Genomic DNA, 22,989 nt, shown 5'->3' with positions numbered 1-22,989 from the left:
CTGCAGGCCTTTGCCACCTTGCACTGGATGGTGAATTCCAGCAGGCGATGATCGCTGTCGCCCAGGTGGTCGAGCACTCGCAGCCCCCCTCACCAGGTCGTCGCCGGTGGCCAGCACCAGGTCCAACAAGGCGTCTCCCCTGGTGGGGCTGCGCACCTCCTGGGTTAGATGGAGGTCCTGCATTCTGGCTGGGAACCTACATGAGCGGTCAGACCTGGCTGACTGCTCTTCCCAGCAGATGTCTGGAAAGTTCAGGTCACCCATGATGACCACCTCCTTTGACCTAACTACCTCTGTGAGCTGACTTAAGAATTCCTGATCTAGCTCTTCCCCTTTGTTGGGTGGTTTGTAGTAGACCACCACCGTTAAATCTCCTTCCCCTCGACTGCCTTGTATTCTAACCCAGAGCACTTCCATGTGCCCCTCCTCTGACTCTTTGCTAACTGGTGAGGATGTGTATTCCTCCTTAATGTAGAGCACCACAACCCCATCTTTCCTCCCTGTCCTGTCTCTCCTGTACAGCCTATAGCTCTTGATATTCACCGCCCCGTCATGCGTTGGGTCCCACCTCAGCCCAAAATTCTCAGCTGAGTTGTTTCCTTAGCTGAGAACTTCAGGCCAGGATCATCAGGTATATGCTGGTCTTCCAGCAAGATGCAAGGAGGCCTAAACTACATTAGTGGCAGGTCTTGTAGAGGCCGGGACTGAGTGCATACCACCTACCCAAGTCTGCTGGTATATTCCAGCACCAGCGTGTGCCCATAGGCTGCTCCAGAATCATGCCCAGAACCCACCCTTGAGCCCTTGGTGGCTGGTGGGACTGAGAGAAGGGTAGTACCACATGCACAATGAAATAAGGCCATGTTATTCATCTAGAGCATGCTGGATAACACTTGCAAAGGCACACAACTAACTAAGAAATCTGCAGCCCATTTGCTTTAAATCTTGAGCACCAAAGTACCTGAATCCCTTTAGAAAATGAAAATCCAGCTGTTAAATCACTTAGGTGCTCTTGAGAGTCTCTCTCTGCTAACCTATACTCCCATGCAGGGGATCAGTAGCAGCTGCTGTCTTCTACACAGAGGCAAGGACAAGGCCCACATTTCAGATGGAGGTGCCTAAGGACAGGTATCTGCATGCATAATGAAGTTTCAAGCTAAAATCTGAGGTCCTGGGCCCCTGTGGCTCCCCCTGACTTCTGATAATGGGGCCCCTTATCTACAGGCCTAAATGTGGATGGAAGCTGCAAGTCTGATATTGGTGGTCTAATAAAAAGCCTGGGGTAAGCAACCTTTAAGGAAGAGCAGGCTGAATTAATGCGGTTATGTCCAGCAGCCACCACATTGTCCCTCTGTGTTGCCGATTCATAGATTGTTATGGGCTAGAAGGGACCTTGCAGATCATCAAGTCCAGCCTGATGACCTAATGCTGAATTGCCCCTGATGTCCCAGCTTCTTAGGCTGGATTTGGCCTGTGGGCTGTAGCTCACTGACCCTGGTCTATGTGACTGGCATGAAAGCATGCAGTGCAGCAGTGTCTCGCTGAACACAGTGGTTCCCGACTCCTTGCTCAGTGCTCAACCCACGACACCAGCCTACCTCAACACCTGTGAAAAAGTGGAGCCCCTTTCCTACAAGGTGGCATCTCCCAGGCTCAGGGCTTGCTCCCTGTGGGCTAAGACTCCTACCTCCCAGGGCACTTTCTCGTCCGGCACCGGGAAGCGGATGGTGTAGGAGCTGGGATATAGGAAGTTGCGGGCATTCACGTGATACAGGGACTTCGTCTCCTGAGGTTTCTCTTCCGAGTCATAGTCCTTCACCTCAGGCATTTTGCTGGGGACTGAGACAAGCACAGACAGACAAGGTCTCGCAAAGCGGCAAGGGAACTGAGACCCAAGAGACATTAGGAGGTAAAGCTATGGGGATATTTGGGGATATCCTCACAACAGCGTGGCTTTCCTCGCTACCCAGAGCTCACTGGAAGCAATGGACAAACTCCCATTATACCCAATGGTTTCCAGTCAGAATCTTTCCTGTCAAGTGGTTACAGGTAGTCTGTATGAGAGGTCAGCACCTGACTCCCTGTTTATTCCCACTGCCCCAGATGCCTGGCGCTGCAGCCCCTGCTCTGCCCCATCATATGGCCTGCACATCTCTGGAGGGTGGAGGCAGGTGCTGAGAGCAAATTCAACACATCAGAGAGCTGGGGGTAGGTGGGAGGTTGGGAGCTGCCTCTAAGCTTCCCCAGCAGCTGGGAAAAGAGAGGAGAAGACCCTCCAGAGGAGAACCAGAGTCCATTTGGGGATGGGAAGAAGAGAGTGAGGCCTGGAGCAGGGGCAAGAGGTACCTTCAAAGGTAGATGGGAAAAGTGACTGGCGCGCCCAGCCCAATCTGGAGGATCTCCAGCCCTGGGGCCAAGTCTGCACAGACTCTGTGCCGAGCCCACCTCACCCAAAGCTCACAAGTGAGGCACTGCAGCCAGCTCAGAGTGGCTGCACACCGGCCAAGAAGCACACTGGAGACATGGAGCCTGTGCAGGCAAGCCACGTCTCTGGGGCTATCATGCTGCTATCCATGCTCTTGGTGAAGAAACTTGCACTGTGCTGAGGGAGCTGACTCAACCCATTTGAGAACAATCTTCCCCCTCCCACTGTGGCTCCAGGATTCCAAGCAGATCCACGATCCTTCTGCAGAGAAAAGGAAATGCAAGAGTGTGCAGCCTGCTTTGGCTATTTAGCACATGTGAGCTCCCAATACTTGCCAGGAATGGTTAGGAGAGACCTCAGCAGAAAAACAGGAGTGACACCAGTGTCAATCCTTTAGGAGCCAGAAGAGAACCAGGTCCCAGAAGGCAAAGGATGCTCTATGCTTACACTCCCTTTCATGCACCTGTGCAGCAACAGACCTGTTGAACTTACTCATGCGGGGAGCATCCTCCTCCAGCCCATATCCATTCCCGTACAGGGCTTGGACAATCCAGTTCAGGGCCTTGGTGCTCTGGAGCATCTGTTTCAAAGTATTGAAGACAGTCAGCGAAAGCCACTTTTCTACCAGGATCTCCTTCCCAGTGCCCAGTTTGGAGGGGAGGCAGAGAGGGAGGGTCCATGGCTTCCCTTATGGAAGAGGTTCCCTGGACAGCAGAGGTGGGGATTCAGTTTGAGATGCATTTACAGCTCTCTGAAAATTCTGGAAAGGTTTCCCAGATTTCTTGGTAGTCCTGGACACAGCCTGTCCCCTAAACTCCTGACACTGCCACCCAGTCTTGGGCACAGTCCATTCCACTCAGGTGTGTGACAGTTTCAAGGCTCCAGATGCATCTTTCTATTACAGCTGGGAAATGTTTTTTTGGTGATGAGTGAGTTCACTGAAAAATGAAGTCTCAGTCACTCCATAGGGAGTTCCCTGAATTCCTACCTTAGAGAATTTAGGTTAATTATACTAAATGATTTCAGCTGGAAAACAGATTTTCAGGGCTTGATTCACAAAGCTGCCAGAGGCGGCGGACGAGGACCTCGCCTTTTATACAAGGGTGCAGACAGAAGTGGATGAGGCCTGAGCTCAGACTCCCCCAACCCCCATCCCTTAGGCTAAGGAGATTCAGATGCACATCCTGAACATCCTAGGAAAGGCTATACATTATCCTGCAAGGACATGTGCTTCACTTCTTGTGCTGAAGCTGTCCCACTTTGTGTGAATCACTTGAATGTCACAGACAGGAGGAGGGTCTCAAGAGGGACACCTGGGTACTACTCCCTGCTTCAGTGAATCTTTGATCCATTAATGAAAAGAGGAACAACTTTGATGAGAGGGGTCCCTGTCTCCCCCTCTCCCTCACAAAGGCTTGGGGGGGTTGGAGCACTCCTTTGGCTGATGTGGGTGTAGAAGTCCATTGAGGTAGTGGTACGACTTGAACCCACATCTTGACTGAGGGCTCTAGACACTGGGCAAGTGGACAGTACAAGAGACAGCCCCCCTTATCCATCTGTCTTGTGAACAGGGCCTCTCACTGCATTTGTTTTTCCCCCAAACATCCATGAGGAAATGACCCACTTTGGGTCAAAGAGAACATTTCCCACTGAATGAAAATTAACTGATGTGTATAGGGGGGTCATTTTGACATGAAAATGAAACATCTCAATTTTGTTTCATCCAAACTTAATCCTCCTTGCCTTTTTTTTTGGTTGGGCTGCTTACTCGAAGCCTCACTAGTCACACAGACTTTCTCTGAGTGGGGAAGTCTGCCTCACCTGCTCCTCCAGACACAGCAGCCTCTGCTCTACCATGCCCGTCCTCTTCACCCGGTCCAGTTCCAGCAGCTCTGCCAGTGTGTCAACTCTGAAATGGAAGAAGCACAGAGACAAAGAGAGAGATCGAAAGCTGCTTTAGAGAACCAAGACCTGCATAGAAGCAGGCAATGCAATGAGCAATGGGGCTACCGCAAAACCGTGGATACAGATAAGCTGTCTGGTCACTTAGACCTGTGAGCACAGACAGCCTTTCTCTGCACTGACACTCACAGTCAGAAGGAGAGCACAGTGCGACACTTCTGCCCCTACAGTGTCAACCCCCATGGTGATGGTGGCAACCGTCTCATGACTAGTCACACAGGGTTGAGGTGCAGGCCTGAGCAGGAGGCAGTGAGGAGCTGCACTGCCTCTGGGGAAGCTCAGAGGACTGTGCTTCAGCCAATGCTGGAAACGTGAAGCAGAGGTGAAGCAGGTGTGTCACACTGTCAGCTGGCATGCTGCGTGTCCAACTCTCCAGACTGGTGTGATAGGGGACACCTCCCTTGTCCCGCTGCATGCACCAGGTGGGATGCAGGGATTGCAGGTGATGGTGGCTCTCTCTCCCTAGGAGCACAGCCAGTCAGGGCCACAGTAAGCAAGAGCTGTTATGGGCAATGCACACTGATCACACACACTGGCAGAACTCACTCAACCCCTCATTAGGGCATTTGGTGCTTCACACAAATGGTCTACCCAGGCACCAAAGTCCCCAGCTCCCCCTGAGCTGCCCATGCTCACCTGCCATCCACTGGCCTCTACCAAGCTGCTTTCATGGGCATAAAATCCTTCTCACCCAAATACACCCAGTCAGTCCTTCTCTCCCCATTTCCCCCATCCAGGACCACACCAGTGTAGAGAGCTGGCACAGCATGGAGATAGGGGCCTGCAGAGAGCAGACCAAATTCTACTGTCCTTCAAGGTCCTCAATGGCTTCTAAGTGAAGCCTGGGCATGGCCCAGATGCTTTGTCTCTGTGGTCCTTGGTAGTAGGCGAATGGTGTCAGAGCCTCCTGGTTAAAGCGGCAGCTCCATCATTCCCTGTACTTTCCTCACAGAAGCAGGGGTGCACCCAGGAGTACCCACAACCATGCCATGTATTTCCACTTGCAACAGGAGAGGGGTTTCTTTTGCCCTCCCCACTGCTGCTAGGACAACAGAGTAGGTCTGTTTAGTAGGGCTGTGCGAGGCTTCGGACAGAGCTTCCGGAGAAACTTTGGACGCTTCGGGGTGGGAAGCAGCACATCCGGGTCGAAGTGCCGCCTTGTTCAGCTTCCCAAAGTGGTTCAGAGCTGCCTCGGAGATCTGGCCATAGGGTATAATGGGGAAACAATAAAATATCTATAACTTTGTTGTTTTTTGTCTGATTTGGATGAACTTTTCAAGGGTGGTAGATTCTGCAGAAAGCATGAATCCTGCCAAGTTTCCAGAAGATCAGTGCAGGGGCTTGTGGGGAACTGCATCCCAAATTCTTGAAAGCAAAACTCCTGTCATGTCTAGGCATTACAACACAGGGGGGGTGGTCAAGACTGCAGGGCGGGTAGCTCTTGCTGAGGCCACAAAGCCTGCCAAGTTTCAAGAACATCAGTGCAGGGGTTTGGGGAGAACTGCCCCTCAAGCTGCAGACAAGCAAAACTTGTGCCACAGGTGACACTGTGTGTTAAGGTGCAGTGGGGTGACAGCTGCAGGGATGGTGGCCCCTGCTGCAGCCACGATGCCTGCCAGCTGTCGAGGAGATTGGTGCAGTGGGCTTCTGGGACCCTGCACCCCTAGCTGCTGACAGACAAAACTCATGTCATGGGTGCTTCTGGGACTGACTGTGTCTGTCTTGGGGCTGGGAGACACTACTGTAGGCCTGGCTGCTAAGCTACTGTGTTACCAGTTACCAATCAATCATAATTCACTCAGGGACGAGCTCGAAACACAGGACCTAGCTAATCTAGCCAGTTAATTGCCATCAATTAGTACCTACAAGAGCAGAGACTAAGGAGAGGAAATAATCAGTACAGACAATCAACTGCCCCAAGACAGACACAGTCAGTCCTACAAGCACGCATGTCATGAGTTTTGTCTGTCAGCAGCTAGGGGTGCAGGGCCCCAGAACCCCCCTGCACTGATCTCCTTGACAGCTGGCAGGTGTCGTGGCCTCAGAAGGGGCCACCATCCCTGCAGCTGTCACCCTGCTGTGCCTTAACACAGCGTCACTCATGTCACGAATTTTGCTTCTCTGCATCTTGAGGGGCAGTTGTCCCCAAACCCCTGCACCATTCTTGAAACTTGGCAGGCTTTGTGGCTGCATGGGTACATTCATGCAGCCATTCAAGAGTATGGGCTGGAGTGTGGGGCCAAAACTACAGCATAGCACTTTTCTCCACTACCCCAAATCCCATATTCAAGCCCTTTGTTCCTTGGGTGAGTGAGATGTGGAACACCACAGTGAAGCACATTCAAGCCCAGGGGAAGAGAGCAGCTGCTTCAGTTTGTAGTGTCATGAGTGACTTCCAGACTGATGAGCTGGAAGGGAGCCCCAGGCAACCTGGGCTGGGAAGTGAGGTGATTGGGAACATGGCAGGTGGATTATCAAAGCTCTGGGAAGAGGAAGAGACTGAGACAAAGGACCTCAAATCCACTATCCCAGCAGAAAGTGGTGTGGTGAGTCCGCAGCTTTTAGCAAACCACATCCAGGTGTCATGCCAGAATGGCCCAGGGCAAGTGCAGCTCCAAACTAGAAGGGATTTGGAGTTGCCCTGCAGTAACAGCTGAACACTGCATGCTAACTTGGCTACCAAGAGGCCTCACATAGGAGGATATTGGTTCAGCTAAAGAGACAACTGTAGAAAAGAAACTGCAGGTCAGCCACTTCTCCACAACACTTGAGAGATGGTGCCAGGTCAGGAAATAGCTTAGGACCACGAGAAATCAAGAGCTGCATTGGGAGCTATGAAGAATCTCCCAAGGGCAAGGAGTATTTTTTCCAGAGGAACGAGAAAGAAACACAGGATCCTGTGGGGGTGGGGGAGAGGGTCTGAAAAACCTCAGCCTGCCTCAGCTTCCTTGAGAGCTTGGTACACTAAATCGGCAAGACAGATACACGTGTAGACTATTTTTTGTTTTAAAACACATCCTTTCCCTGAAATGCTGTGTTTCTTTATTAAAATAGACTGCTTTGTGGTTCAAAAGGGTGGTCTGGTCACTGGAGGCATCACAGGTCACAGATGCCCATGCAGGAGAGCTACACACATCAAGACCAGCTGGACATATGGTTAATAAGCAGTGTGCTTAGGCCCAGGCCTCCCTTGAAGAGGAATTCCCCCCAGGAGAGGTTTAGGTATGAGGCCTGACATCAAGGCATGCACAAGCAGAGGGAGAAAGGAGCAGTTCGCCTTGGAACTATGGCACATGGCACAAGGGGCATCAGCCACCCAAACCCAGAGGACAGTGTCAAGCAGAGTTGCCTACATGTGATCCAAGGGCAGAGACATCTGTTGTTCTTCTCCACACCAGCGGCTCTAAGCAGAAACACAACCTAGCCTCAGAGAAGGGATGGGGCCAGTACCTGAGTGCAATGTCTTGGACCCTCTGCTCTGTGTTTTGCTTCTCTTGACATTGCTGACTCTGCAGGTAGTTCTCCTTCAGGTACATCTCCCAGGATAGGAGAGCCGTTTCCTCATTCTTCTCCAGCTTTTCTTCTGCAGAGGAAATGAGAATTGAGCAAGGGAGGAGAAGCTGCACAGGGCAGGCCGTGTTGAAAACAGACTGTGTAGGCCACATTCAGCCCAATATAAGCCCCAGTGCCATTTAGTAGTAGCTCACTACTCAGTCTCTAGATCCCAGTCTAGCACAGTGGCCACTACTGTCACCCAGTGTCTCTTAGAGCACCAGGGCCACCATAACAATGGCACACAAGACCATGTACCAAGTCTAAAGCTTAGTCCTTTGTGCCACAAGGATTATCAGAATGCCAGTCAGACTTGGGAAGCACAAAGCCCCACATCATTACAGCTGGCTCCATTGGGAAAGGAGCTCCTTACTGAGCTGCTTGGGCCGGGTGGCTGGCTTTCTCAGAATGACCCTCCTGATGAAGAGCTGCAGGTGGTTGAGGAGGATGAAGGGTGGCGGGGCTGGAGGCCGGCCGTGATACTCCTCAATGAGGTCGTGGCGCTGGAACTTCCAGATCTGATCGGTGTGTGCCTGCACCTGCTGAAACGTGTAGCTGGGAGGGGCAAAGCAGAGGGGTTATCTGTGGTGTGGCCAGAGGGCTGGGAAGAGGTCCAAAAAGAAGAGGCGAGTACATGCCATCCTGGGGGCTAGAGAAACACAAGCCTGCACCACAGTACCCATCTGGCTCAACACAACCCCATGCACAAGGATGCTCAGACTTTGGGCATAGGCCTCATGTGCCCACAAACACCAGGTAACCTCCCAAAGCCAGTGTCAGAGCACCGGCTCACATACTAGTCCATGCCCCCAAACTGTCTCTGCCATGCAGATCAGAGTGCCCAGAGCTCCCGCCTAAGGATGGGCTCATCCCACAGCACCCTGCCTTAGTCCACCATTTCCTAGCACTACCTGCTCCCTGAAGCACAGCTAGGTGTGCGCAGCAAGCTCAGGACAGACTCACTTGAACATGGCGATGAGGAGGTTGAGGAGGAGGATGTTGGTAGAGAGCAGGTACATGCAGAGTAGGAGAACTGTCAGCCACTGCGGGAAGATGGGCTTCATGTTCTCCTCACTGCTCTCTGGGCACTTTGGCTTGTAGGGGTCAGTTCCATTTGGGCTGCACTGATTGATGTTGAAGTTCACTCCTGCAGGAGAACAGGGAAGAGCTCGACAATAGGAGACCCCAGCTTCTTGTATACACCTTAGTCTAGTAGCATCAGGTACTGGCATTTGGACCTCTCTGCCCAAAACCAAGAGCCGACATGGAAAGTACACCGCCTGAATGGTGGTGGGTTCACAGCAGCCTGTGCTTTAGCTCGCTTCTCACTCTCTAAGCATCAGCTCAGGCCCTGCATGAGGCATGGACACTCAGCTGCCTCTGTAGGAACAATAGGGCCCGTTGTGTTGCCCTGACTGACTGGCCTTGGCTCTTCAGCTAAACACTGCTAAGAAACTAAAATAGGTTGGTCCAGCCTTCACCTCCCCACCTCTGCACTCTCAGCTGTATTAGCTAATCTGTGGCTAGTGACTCCTAATGATGACCTGGCCAAATAGGATGAGTAGTCCCTCAGATTAAATCAATTCAGGCCTTTCTTTAGGCCAAGAGGCATTTGTGAACCCTTCCTGATTTTGGAGGAGGCTGTTTCTGTTTGCCCAGTATTTTGGATGAACAGATTACAGCCACAGAGGGCTCACAAACTACTCAATGCAACTGTACTGCAAGCACTTTTTGCAGCATGCAATCAGCCACATGGCATTATTTCTGCTGTCTGACAGCGTGAGCCTAACCTTAGGAAGGAAAGAACAAGGAACAGATAGCAAAAGCTACCTTTCCCTGTCAGACCTGCAAAACCTCCAAGATCTGTTAGTATTTCCATGGAAACCAGTGACGGTCTCAGGAGTGACAGAGCTTCATTGCTAGCCACAGCAAAGGGGCCAAGGCACTTCTTTGGCATGCATTTGTGGAGAGAGTGGGGAATGCTGGGGGACTCTGACCGCAATGACAGCTGAGGGTGTACAGGGCTTGACAGACAGCACCTAGCACCTCCCAGGATCAGGCTCTTTGAGTCACTGCAATTATCAGCCAGTCCTGTGCCCAGAGGTTCTGGAGCCACCTCCTGTTGCTCCACCTGCCCCACAGCCCCTGAGCCAGGCTCTTCCTTCTCTTACACCAGTTTCCACTGGCTCCAGTGGAAACTGATCCATTGACACCACCTTGAGTCCTGGCCTACTGCTTCCGGCACAGCTACTATTGCTTCGCAGCAGCTGGGGATCCAGCGTTGCTGACTCCTCAGAGCTGCAGCTGAATGAAGCATGTGTCATGGAACAGAGCATCAGTCCTGTTGCATTTCATTTCTACCCAGCCCTCAAACCAGTCAGACAGAGGCCAGAGAGTTCCAGCAGGTTGGACAAATACTTGGCTGGGCCAGTTTAGATGAGGGTGATGCTGCCTTGAGCTGGGGGGTGGGCTAGATGGTCTCAGTCATGTTGCAAAATCTTGTCATGGCTGAGGTCCTTCCTGAGCTGCTACAGTCCCCCGCACACTGACAGTACTAGTTCATGAAGAACTGGATGAGCATGGTAGCCAACATGAGCTGTAACAAAGATATCCTGTTCACCCACCCCTCTGCATCCACCCTCTGCCACTATGTGAGGCCGGATCATGGCCTACGTGGACCCAAGCTCTAAGCCAGTTAATAGCAGGTCTTAAGCTCTTGTGTTCTTGTCCTGCTTTGGAAATCTTTCCCTACCCATCATCAACCAGGCCCAGGCAGAAACAAGTGAGAAGCCCTGGAGTCTGTACCATCAATGTAGGAAGGGATCTGCCCAAAAATCGTCAGATAGGAATGGTAGACGACACCCCGGAAGATCCAGTCCACCCGCTCCTCATTGTGGATAAGAATGGCCTGCTTGGCCACGCCAAAAGACACAACCCAAACAGCCAAAAGAAAGAGGAAGAAGAAGACATCCTTCATCTGCAAAATACAGAGAGACAGCAGGAGTGAACAGTTGGCTTTCAATGGAACAAATGCTTGGGTGACACCCACTTCCCTACCAGATCCTATAACCCTCTCCATGAGCCCCAATTCACAAGTCTTATGTAGGTCCTGTTCTGCTCCTGCTACAAATAAGTCACCCCCAAGGAAGAGGAGCTCTTACCATTCTCTTCACAATGATAATTTTGGGCCCCAGTGTTTTACTGACTGTGAAGATGTGCATCAGACGCAGGCAGAAAATGATAAAAGCCAGGGACAATATGATCCGTCCTGGATATAAAGTAGATGGGATTAACCTGGCAGAGAAAAGAGAAAAGAAAACACATCAGTGCATCTACTTAAGTGGAGTTGTTTTTCTTGTAAATGCACAGCTTACCTTCCCAGAGAAGAATAGCTCTTCCCCTGGAGTCCTGTCTGAGTGTGGGACAGAACATAAAACTCAACAGGCCTAGCATCAAAGCAGCTGGGAACAGAGGGAAGCTTGTAAAAAAAAATCCATGTTCCAACTGAAAATTTTATTAGTATTTTGCACTTAGATTTTTTTGAGCAGGAGAGGCAAGGATTTCTTTGGATGATATCTTTGAGGGGGGTGAACTGCATGAATGAGGTAGACTTAGAAGAGCTTTTGAATGCAAAACATGCTTCCTCAGGTCTGAGAAGAAAAAGTAATAATCTATCAATCACAGTGCTGGGTTTTTTCCTCAGATCTGAAGAAGAATATTTTGTATTCAAAAGCTCCTTCAAGTCTATCCCAGTGATGCAGTTGGTCTAATAAAAGATACCATCCAAAGAAATCTTTGCCTCTTGCATAATTCGCAGACCATCATGGCTACATCATCTCTCTCACACTACCATTCTTTTTAAACATTGAAAAAAAAATCTCAATGGATACATTTGCAAATTCTTCTCCCTGCTTTCCAGCTGGCTCTGGCAAATGGCATGAGGAGATTACTCATCCAAATCCTTCACACTTACCTACATGTCAGTCCTGCTATAAAGATCAGGATGGCACAGACATCCAGCTTATTCCAGAAATCACTGATGTATAAGGAAGCCATTTTCAGGAACCCACACCCATCCGGGTCATAGAAAAGCTGTTGGGAAAAAGAGGTGGATCAGGTATTTCAGTAAAAGGACTTTAGGCTGCTGAGGGGCACTGGAGGTTGTGACCTGGTGTGGTCTTCGAGTTCTCTGCAACAGAAAATTGCTCTTTTATTTTTCTAGAGTCATAAAAATGAGTGAAAGATCAGAGCTGTTATTTTCTGAGGGGTGCCTTATGCCTAAAAAGGTTGAGAGGCACCAATGCAAAGCTTGGTCATCTAGCTTTTTACAGAAGTTTCCTTTGCCTGGTGCTTAATCTTCATGGAATAATAAAGACGTTCTTGTTGCTGGAAATGCTTATTTCCTTTGGACCACTTCTTGTGACTCAGGGAGAAAGCTGCAGAGCCCAGACATCAGCAGTGCTGGGCAGGTAATATATCTGCCAGCTCATTACCACTAAACTAGAACTCATCTTTGTATAATAGGGAGAGATTGGGAATTTGATGATCTATGCACTGGTATTGCCAGGAACTGGTAGGATACCTGCACAGTGGCTGTTGCGATATTATTATCATCATCATCATCCTTTGGACCAACCATGAAGTCATTATTTAGTGATCAGCATAAGGATGAGGTGATGAATCACCACCATTGCATCTTGGGAACACGTCGGAAACATACTAGCCAGATTCAGAAGCTGCCTAGATCTGAGGAATGGGCCAGATCCCCAGCCTGTGTGTGCACTGGTACAACACCAGTGAGGTCCCACAGAGTCCCTACTGGAGTTTATAGAGCTACACCTCTCTACAGCAGCTGAAGATCTAGTCACTGCAGAGATGCAATTCCATCTTCATGAGATATGGGTCAAGAGGTCCCTGCAGGGGAAATGGCAGCAGTTCTCCTTCCTCCTGTAGGTTTACAGGCTTAGACAACAAGTCCTAGGTTTGCTTCTGATTTCAAACATAAAAAGCTAGTTCCATATGTTAAAAAAAAAACCTGACTGTCCACATTTTCTTGGTGGTGATGGTATGGACTCCTTGACTGTCCAGGCCAAAAACACTTGGTGTCAACTCTTCAAATTTGGAGGGAAAAGACAGAAGAAGACCTAGCATTTGGGACCTGAAGATAGACAATCTAAAAATTAGAAATCAGGCACAATTTTTTTCACTGTAAAGCTAACTAGCCCCTGAAACAAACTTCTAAGAGAAGGAATAGGCTCTCTAACACCTGATGTCTTCAAATCAGGCTTGGCTGCCTTTCTGAAAGATCTGCTTTAGCTACACATAAGTTACGAGGCTCACTAACTGGTTGAAACCCTATGGGCAGACAAGCTAGCCTAATGGTCTCTGTAACTCTAGGAACCAACGCACATACTTGAGAGCATGTCCCTGAGTGCATGTCTGGCTGAGAGATGCGGTTTCATCAAGTTGCAGATAAAAATTATGGAATTTTTGGGAGATACCACAAGATCTTGGCTTGTGATATTCTCACTCATCCGCAGATGTACCCAAGACATTGTGTGCATGTCAACTCCCAAAAAAGCACCTCACAAGAGGGAGCACACACACCCCCATGTGGAAACAGGAACTGCTGCTGCCCACTTCAGCATGGCTAGATGCTCTTCCACATGCCACTGGGGGCAACCCAGTCGTCAGCACAGCTGAACCTGCATCAAGCCCAATGTCGCCTACCCGCCACCTGCTCCTGCCTCGCCTGTCCAGTACCTGGCGGGTCTCCTCACACACCAGGGAGAAGAGCCAAAAATAGATGATGCACTCTCGCCAGGATGGCGTCTCCTGGAAATCAATCATCAGGACATAGGCATAGAGCAAGAGGAAGCTGAAATACGAGAGGATGTTCAGGTGGAAGATGACGACGGGGGCCGTGAAGAAGGCTCGGAAGCGCGTCAGGCAGTTCATCGGCTGCAGCCTCTTCTCCCTGAACCAGGGGAAGTAACCAGGAAAGGATGCGTGATTCAGGGCTCAGGAAATGTTTCTGGCTTGTGCTAGGGTAGGCCTGATTTCTAACCAGGTGAGTCTTTAGTACAGGCAGACACAGCACGGCACATCCACGTAGGGAACAGTTTTTTACTTTGGGCCTGCTGTGACTATCGTGGGTCTTACTAGATTGCACCCTATGGCCCAGAAGGTCTTTCCCCACAACTGCTGGCTGGAGCAGGCAACACCATGCCCAAGGTGTTGTTTGGGCACCTGCTCCAGGGCCAGGGTGCTGGGAGTCACAGGGCCCAGCACTCACTGAATGTCTCAGTTGGGCAGCCCCAGGTGGTCACTAGTGTCTACAGACCTGATTCCAGGCCCTGGCAACACATCCTTGGCCTGCTTCCTTTGGAGAAGGCCTTGTTGACCCAAGACATGACTATAGGACAGCAATGGTCCTGGGGTTGGGGCTGACCCTGGAGTAGGCAGTGACTGTTCTGGCATGTGATGTGCTGTTTCCATGGGGGAGTTGCTTCTGCAGAGCTAGAGCCTGGGCTGACTATAGCATGAGCCGACAGGCCTGGTTGCTGAGGCCCTGTGCAGTGTGGCAGGGACACTGCTGACAATGTGGGGGTTATAACACTAGCACCCACTGTGTCTGACCTGTTATCATAGAAAGAGGTGGCACTGGGAACCCCACCGCCCTCTGCAGCCAGTCACTGTGAATCTTCCAGCTCCTGCTCACACTGCAAATGTCTTTGCCATAGGCTTTCTGCCACAGGCCACTTCTGCTGCTGCTTACCCAGAGAGGGATCCCTGGAAGTACCTGAAGCTGACGAGGCCAGTGTAGAGAAGCGGGAAGAACAGCATACATAAGATGACCCTCCAGAGCCCGTTGTCCACACACAGCTTTCCCCACCAGACTTTGGTCAGAAAGGCCTGCAAGTTGGGAGAGGAAGGGCATGAATTTACAGTCAAACTGAGGCCAGAGCCCATCACAAAAAAGTGGGAATAGAAGGTACCTTCAGAGATCACATCTAGTCCAACCTCTGCCTGAGGCAGGATCAGCCCTATCCAAACCATCCCAGTTAAACCTGTCATCTAAACTCTACATAAGACTGTCATCAACCCTGACATTACACCAGGCATCACGCCCAGAAATGCCAGAGGTAAAGCAGGGGGACCATGGCAACCAAAGCTCTGCTTCTATAAAAGGTTTCCAATACATGCCCATGAGATCCCAGGCAGAGGCCAGGCCCGTGGCTACAAAGGAAGGCAAAACCCTGCCAGTCCATACCAATCTGACCACAAGGCAAAATTCCTTCCTGATCTCAAACATGGCATCAGTCTGACCCTGGGTGGGGGCACAAGTCCCTCTAGTCAGGACCCTCCAGGTTTAAGTCCCAGCAGAAGCACTGGCAAAGCCCAGTCAATGTCCCCAGCCTGGGCTGCAGCCAACACCCACCACCTCCAAGGAAGGCTTAGAAACGCCTTGACAGCTGATATCCCTCCATCCCACAGGGCAGCCTCCCCTCTCTGGAAGAGAAGTTCTGCCTTGATCTACTCCATTCCTCAGCAGAATTGTCTCCTGTAGCAACCACTCAGACAAGACCATGGAGGGCTCAGTGAGGGGGAAATGATCCTGTCCTTAAAGTCAGAAGCTAGACCCACTCCACATGGCTGTGCAAGTAGCTCACTGTTCAGGCTCTATAGGGCCTGCCAGGCTGAGGTGTGGAGCCTATACAGGAGAAAGGAAAGGGGCTGAGGGTCAAGTGGCCAAAGCACAGACCCAGCACAGAGGGGCCAGACGGTGCATGCCAGGGGCTTATTGGCTGGCATCAACCCGTGCATGCAGTGGGTGGGAGTGGGTCCCCCTCCGAGCAGCACAGAACCCATGGGAACAGGGCACCAAGCTGAGCCAGTGCCATGGCTCCCTGAGTGGGTAGAGATACTTGTGGCCAAGCTGCTGCCGTGAGCCATCGGGCAGTGGGAGCTGGCATGGGGGCTGTTGCCTCAGCATGTATGGCCGCACTGAGGACTCTGCTTTCTTCCTGGTGGAAAGTCCTTTGTGAAGGGGGAAAGCAGGCGGGGGAAGAGATGTGAGCTCACTCCTCCACCACTGCTGGAAATGCACCTGGATGCCCCCATGGGACACAAAATTCATGTTTTTGGCCTCCAGAGACAGCTGCAGGCAGGTCGTTTTTCCCCAGGCTTCAGAGACGCGGATGAGGAGCTTCTGGGCTCTCTCTTCGTCCTTGCGGTAGCACTCCGTGAACACTCCTGCACAGAAACACGTGTGGGCAGCAGGCCTGGGACAGGGCAAAGGTCTTCCCCATGGGCCAACCAGAGCACCCCAGAGGTGTGTTGCAGGCAGGCTGCTCGGCTCAGAAAAAACAGCATTCCTAGAGCAGTAGGGCCTGCAGTTTGGACCTTGCCCAGAACACCACGCTGTGAGCTTGCAGGGCCCTGCATTGCAAACACACCACATGGTGCACTGCAGTTGAGTGCTGTGTGCCGGACAGGCTGCAGATAAATGTCTGCCAGTGGGGAGGGGTCAGGAGGGAAGGCAGTGACTCCAGAAAGGAGCATGGGGTCGGGAGGAGCCTGCCAGTGCCTCCCATGTCCTCCTCTCAGTGTACCACTGCCCTTGTGCTCACCAATAGCTCTGAGTTCGAACCACTCTGCCAGGGCCAGCATCTCCTCTGTGCTGTCCGTGTCCTCCTCCTCCCTGGAGAGCTCCTTGAGGATCTTGCTGGAAGCCAATGCTGCTGCAATGCAGTCCTGGCTCTGGAACAAAGGGGACATGTGAGTGGGAGCGTGGTACCCTGGGGCTGCAGGTCCAAGGCCCCTGTGGGTCTTCGAAAGGGAAGGGAGTTGGAGCCTTCCAGGCTGAGCGCCATTCAGAAAGACCAGTCTCATAAACCAAGGCCTTTAAGCTAAGACAGAGATCCAAGGCATTCCTCCATCTCCTCTCTTCTTGCTCATCTTGGAGTGCTCCCACCCTGTCAATGGAACAAACTGCAATCTTGACTGGCCCATGACATGTCATTGCCACCCCCACAGCCTGGACTCCTGCTAGAAAGAGACATCTTCTTAAGGCATTTGAATCCTCATGGTTCATGGCTTTGGACAATTCTACTTACTGCGCTTACAGGAATCAGTATCACCCCCAGTACTACCCACACCTGGACAAGGGGATCTTGGTCCCCATCCAGTGGTGGCTCCATGTGAGCAGCTTATGAGGCTCCTCTAGCTCTCCAGTAAGTGTCAGAGGCAACGAATCCTTTCTTGGCTCCAGGCCAAAGGTAGACACAGATGTCTAGTAATCGGTGGGGGGACCAGTGTTCAGACCTGCTGCTGGTTACCATAACCTCTGGGATTGCAGGGGAAGTGGTTGGCACACCTGGGTCCAGATGATTTCTGCAAGCTCCCTGCGATTTTGGACAACAGCCCAGATGAGAAGGTCCCGCACAGGGTCCATGGTGTAGATGGCTGGACTAGCTGAGCGCTTGTACAGGGATCTGAGGCTCACTCCCTGAGCCTGGGGAGCAAGTGAGACAAATCAACTCATTACCAAGGCTTGGCAAAGAACCGACTCTGGTTTTAAGTACAGAAAAACACCGCCCACGTCCTAGCTCCAGCCACCAGAGAGAGAGAGAGAGAGAGAGAGAGAGAGAGAGAGAGAGAGAGAGAGTGTGTGTGTGTGTGTGTGTGTGTGTGTGTGTGTGTGCGCGCGCACTAAGGACCACTCCTGACCCAGAGGGGTTAGGAGAGACCCAGCCAGTGAGCAGTGAACCAGATCTCCAGGCCTTGTCCTGGGGCACCTAGCTAACTGCTCCTCTCCACAGGGAGGGATGCTTCACTCAGCTCCAGGGCTCACACACGTGGGAGCTGGGGAGCCAGGCACCAGAGAGAACTAGGTGAGGGCACCTGCTGGCACATTTTCTCTGTAGCTGCTGGAGCTTCCCCAGACACTACCCTTCACTGGATCTTTGCACCTCTCCTAAAAACACAGAGGGCGGCCCTGAGTAAGATGAGGCCAGCATTGGGCATTGAGTAAGAAAGCCTGGAGCCTACAGGAAGGAGAGTCTTTACAGTGCAGGGCAAGGAGTCAGGGGGTGGCCTGGGTCTCTACCCAGCCTGATACCTTGCGTGGTCTGAATGCCAGCTGAATGTGGGTGTGAAACAGGACTGACCCAGAAGGACAGGGCTGCACACCCACTATACACAAGCAGCACAGCAATGGGCACCTGGTCCAAGGTGTGGGTTCAGCCTCCCCAGGCCATCTTCTGGGGAGGAATTTAAGACTGGATTCCCACTGGACCAGACAGGAATTTAAGACTGGATGCTTTAACTGGAGAGTCCTTCACTTGGACTGAAAGCAAGAGAACTGAAGGTATTCTTCTGTGCGGGAAAACTCACACTGGTGATACCAACTTGCCATACCTGCCCCGGGGCTAGCACCAAGCCATAGGTGTACACAGCTGCTCATGAAACACAGTGAGCCAGTTAGGGTAAGCCCTGCCAAGCACCTGTGCCATGTGCCAACATTAAGGAATCACTGGTGGAGGGACACCACTACACTTAGACCGGCACAAATATTCTCAAAGGCCTTCATGCTGGGGCTGGGTAGTGAGTCTAACCTGCAGCTTCTCTTCCAGGAAAATGCCCAAGATGGCCAGCACCCAACCTGCTCATCAGGTGCCTGGTTAGAAAACTGGCCCAGATCTAGCCTGTCCGTGGAAGCTATCCAAGGAGCTATACCTGCTCCCACCCCCTGGCCCCTCGCTGTACCACAGCCATGGAACCCAGGGCCATCCCGTACATTGAGCTTGATGTGCGGGACTGGGATGGAGAGTCGATGTCGCTCTGGCTGCTTGGGCTTTGGATACAGCATCTGTGTAGAGTCGCCCAATAGCTCCCGCAGCACCTGGGAGACGTGATGCAGCTGAACTCGTGGTGCCCTGGGGCAGGCCAGGTGCTCCTTCTCCTCTGCCAGCACCTTCTGCAGCTTGATGTGGAAGACGCTGGATGGCACCAGGTTCTCATAGAGGTAAAGCAGGGTGTCCCAGGTGACAAACTCCTTCAGGCGCACGCCCTGCTCCAGGAACAATTTCACAAACTCAGGCTTGTTGGAAATCAGGGCCGCAGCCATCACCGGGTGTAGATCTGCAGGCTAGAAAGAGCAGTGAGGGGCACACTGTTGTAGAGCAGACCCCTACCCTCCTTCTCAGGAGTGGGGACAAGGAGATGAAAATGGAGCCCAGGAGGTGGGAAGTTGGCAGCAGGAAGATACACTGAAGCAGCCCCTTGAAGGGGTTACTGGATCAGGGGAACAGCCTGACCACAGGCAGCTCCCCAACCAATCACCTGCTAGTCAGAAAGGCAAGTCAGGGGCAGCAGGGAAGGGGTACAAGTGTGCTATGGATGAAAAGGGAAAGGACTGTGATGCCAGCCTCCACACTTGTCTGAGCCTGTGAGCCCAGGTGAGAGGTGCCTTCACTCCCAGCTCCTGCCCTTGACCATGGATCTCCTACTGCCTGAGGCAGAGCAAGACCCACCAGACTAGGGCAGCAAATGGCACTTCTCTCTCATTTATTTAATGAAACAAAACACACAGAGGTCTTAGTTTCCCTCCAGCCTGGGACCTGCATTTTGAAACCTCGAAAAATGCTCCTGCAATGGAGTTCTGGTTTCCCTGCCAGCCTCACTCTCATCTTTTGCCAACCCACTGGGCCAAAGCTAGCAGCAGCCAAATATCTCTTGAAACGACCTGGGCCAAAAGAGTGATCTCTGCACACTATTGCTAAATTTCAGGGTTGGAAGGGATAAAAAAATGACAGAGGAGACAACAGGCGATTTTCCCCATTTCTAGCTTCTGTAATATCAGACTGCCAAGCATAGGAGTAAGAAGGGGGCAGAATGTGTTTTTCTTTGCTTCCTTCTGCCTTAACATTTTGATATCATTGAGTGAATCAGCAGAAAAGTGTGTAGTGAGCTGATCGGCCAGAGATCCACATAACCAGTCAGTGCACAGCCAAGCAGCAGCCTTCACTGTCGAGTTCTTGGCCAGGGAGGTGGTGAATCATTTTTAAAAGAAGACAGGCACTTCTCAAAGCTGGAACATGTTCCCCACCCAATTAACATGTAAAAGCTCTGCACAGGTTGACTTTAGATGGGAGGGAAAGCTGGTCATTACAAAAGCACTGAATCAAGGGACATTTTCACATGCCATTGGGGCACACTGAGGAAGTTTGTCTTCCCACAAGCAGCAGTCAACCTTGGCCAATGTAACAGGTTCAAACCAGCTCCCTTCCTCTCTCTACCCCAGAGGACAGGCTGGGGGTGGTTCCAGGGATGTACTGTATCAGGGCTGCACCAGAACTGTTCTATGCTGCCCGTGGTGCTCGCAAGAAGCAGAGTGTAAGTTGGAGCAGGCACATGGGGTCCAGGCAAGACTTTGCAGGGCCCTGAAATAGGGGGCAGTGCAAAGGCAGCTTAAAGGGCCTTAAGCTCTCCTCCTCCCACTGCTGCCACCACAGGTGGATCCAAAGGGGGTGCAGTGGCATGGCTGCACCCCCTTTCAGACTGGACTGTGCTGCCAGAGTCTCTGGGGACTTTAAAAAAAGACCCCAAAGTGGAAGAAAATCCCCCCTTCTCCTCCATGCTCAGCAGCACATCCCCTCCTCTACCTGCCATGGCTGCTTTTCTGGCTGTCCTGGGGTGGGGGAATCTTGCAAGCTGCTCCCGTCCTTGGCAGCATGGAGGTTAGGTTCACCTAAGGCAGCCACAGCAGCAGTGGTTTCTCTTTGCCTGCTCCTGGGAGGACCAGGCAGTATATGGGAACCCACCCCCTTCCCACTACCACTGTTCCCAGCTAAGCCCAGCTTCTGTGCAGCCTGGCTGGTGTGGGTAGGTGCAGGTCTGAAGACACCCCCACCCCCAGAACAGTGCAGAAGACAGCAGAGACTGGAGGAAGAGAGAATGGAAGAGTATGGGATGGGACATGCCTCTGAGCATGAGGGATGTTTTGGGAACTTTAAATAAAATTCCCAGAGGCTCCCACAGTGCAATCTCCCCACACTGATGGGTTGGAGTGAGAAGGAGTCAGGGAGCAGTGCTGAGATGCACCTCCTTCGCAAAACCTGGATCCACCCCTACAATCACCAGCTAGAAGGCACATGTGGCACTGACCTGGCTCAAGGCCCCTCTCACCTTCCATTCATGGTCATCTGTGAAGATCTCACTCCGGGCAATATCCACCCTGTTCCACGCCACAGCTAGCTTCAGCTGGTGGTCCCAGCTCTCGTGGTCAAAGTGGCTGTGGTTTCGGGATGCTGTATCCAAAAAGGCATACAGGGGAGTGATGGTATGCATAAGAAACTGGGCCTCATTGTTACCTCCCTGACCTGAAACAGTTGCATCTGGAGCCAGGACTGCCCTGAGGTAGCTCCAGGCGGCAGGATGCCCATGAAACACATAATGGAGCTCAGCGGACTATGGGGAACTTATAACCTGGGAGAAAAAGGACACCCATGGAACCCCAGGAAATGTCCAGGCTTTTCCAATGCCCATATCTCCTGCAATTCTCCCCCATGGCCTGTGGGGTACAGGACAGTACCCAATACTCAGCGTCTTCACCTGCCTTGCACCTCCCTAGGGTGTGAGATTTCTACAGGACAATTCATTGCTCATGCAGAACAGAAGCACACCAGGTGCTCAGCTCTGAGAAGCAGGCCTGTGACTTCACAGTGAGCCAGAAGCTGCCGTGAAACTACCCCTGCCTCAGCGAGTTTCCAGTCTATGAAACAGCAGAGAAATGACTATAGGAGCTGGTATATGTGTGAGATTTCGGGAGGCCATCTGTAGCAGAGCCCCAACAAAGAGCTTCATCAACTGGAGCAAGGCTTGTCCTGGCCAGGGAAGCAGCCGCTGGAGCTCTGTGCTAAAACGAGCCAAGTGGGAAAGGACCAGGAGGTGAGGGGCTTCTGCAGAGCAGCCCCACAGCAGGGACAGCTATCTATTGGTCAGCATCAGTAGGATCACCGAACTCATAAAATCCCTGACCCAGCCTCTCCCTGGGACATACCTCACCCCTCCATGTTTACCTCCCAGAAACATCACCTGTGGACCAGTGAGCTACACACTCAGCAACATGACCAGTAAAGAAGGCCTGTTCAGTTGTTCAAGTACTGGGGGGCCCTTCTGCACAGCCCAGATGCCAGCTGGGCTCCCTGAACCCCAGGGATCCATCACACACAAGAGAGCCCCACGCTACGGCAGAGAGTCAGGTTCTCTGCTGCTAGGTGCCCTTGCAGAAGCCACCCCACCAGAGCAGAACCATGCCGCCACTCACCTTTGAGCAGTGCCTGGAGAATGGCCACGTCCACATCCTGCTGGCCGTCCTTGCCCTCTCTGAAAACAGTCAGGAGTTGCCTGCTCCGTACTATGTCTTGGATCTGTGGGAGAGGATGGAGAATCAGCTGATCAGTGGCAGAAGCCTTCTCTCCCATGCTGCTATCCAGCCCACGTCAGATAAATTGACCTATCTCTGAAGATCCCAGCTGCACCTCCTAACCCATTCAGGATGAATATCCTGCTTCTGCCTTGAGTGTCCACAGCTCCTCCATACACACTGGATGTTAAATCTGGTGTCCCCTCTGGATACCTGTAGCATCCCCCAGCCCATTCAAAGTTAATTTTGTGGTTTCCAGCCCAGCCACAAGAGAATAGGCTGATTCTCTGTCCACCATCATCCTTCCAACGTACAAACAGGCTGGCAGCTACAGCACAATCCCAGCCCTACTGCAGTTGACTTAACTACTTAAGTTACTTAACTACTTGACAACATGGATATTGAATGAGAGAAAATCAGTTGAAACAGTCTCCTTTAATCAGGGGACCTGGTGACTGTCTATAAACTCACTAGGGGGGACCAGTATCTGAAAATCCCCTTGTCCTCAGCAGGGCTAGGGTTTGGCCCCATGCAGATTTTCCCACCTTATTAAAAATCCAGTGACCCAAGATGGAAAACAATGCTGGCAATTAACTCCAGGCAAAAAACCCATTGGACT

The 22,989-nt window shown here is 51.8% G+C and overlaps 1 protein-coding gene across 1 annotated transcript in view; it reads right to left on the bottom strand.

Moving 5' to 3' along the window:
• TRPM2 (transient receptor potential cation channel subfamily M member 2) overlaps nucleotides 1-22,989 on the bottom strand; it is a 50,184-nt gene that overhangs the window by 8,723 nt on the left and 18,472 nt on the right. The window contains exons 10-26 of the mRNA XM_019533107.1: nucleotides 22,272-22,374; nucleotides 21,131-21,252; nucleotides 18,741-19,091; nucleotides 17,319-17,456; nucleotides 16,573-16,702; nucleotides 16,050-16,195; nucleotides 14,742-14,854; nucleotides 13,703-13,916; nucleotides 11,913-12,031; nucleotides 11,101-11,233; nucleotides 10,745-10,916; nucleotides 8,903-9,086; nucleotides 8,313-8,494; nucleotides 7,838-7,970; nucleotides 4,247-4,334; nucleotides 2,918-3,005; nucleotides 1,688-1,839 (exon numbers count right to left, since the gene is read on the bottom strand). Coding sequence (XP_019388652.1) covers nucleotides 1,688-1,839; nucleotides 2,918-3,005; nucleotides 4,247-4,334; nucleotides 7,838-7,970; nucleotides 8,313-8,494; nucleotides 8,903-9,086; nucleotides 10,745-10,916; nucleotides 11,101-11,233; nucleotides 11,913-12,031; nucleotides 13,703-13,916; nucleotides 14,742-14,854; nucleotides 16,050-16,195; nucleotides 16,573-16,702; nucleotides 17,319-17,456; nucleotides 18,741-19,091; nucleotides 21,131-21,252; nucleotides 22,272-22,374 — 2,568 coding nt within the window. The remainder of the gene's footprint in view (nucleotides 1-1,687; nucleotides 1,840-2,917; nucleotides 3,006-4,246; nucleotides 4,335-7,837; nucleotides 7,971-8,312; nucleotides 8,495-8,902; nucleotides 9,087-10,744; nucleotides 10,917-11,100; nucleotides 11,234-11,912; nucleotides 12,032-13,702; nucleotides 13,917-14,741; nucleotides 14,855-16,049; nucleotides 16,196-16,572; nucleotides 16,703-17,318; nucleotides 17,457-18,740; nucleotides 19,092-21,130; nucleotides 21,253-22,271; nucleotides 22,375-22,989) is intronic.

This window comes from Crocodylus porosus, unplaced genomic scaffold (assembly GCF_001723895.1).
Source record: "Crocodylus porosus isolate Cpor-Errol unplaced genomic scaffold, CroPor_comp1, whole genome shotgun sequence".
In the NCBI taxonomy this organism is placed as follows: Eukaryota; Metazoa; Chordata; order Crocodylia; family Crocodylidae; genus Crocodylus; species Crocodylus porosus.
This window is presented reverse-complemented; position numbering and strand designations above follow the sequence as displayed.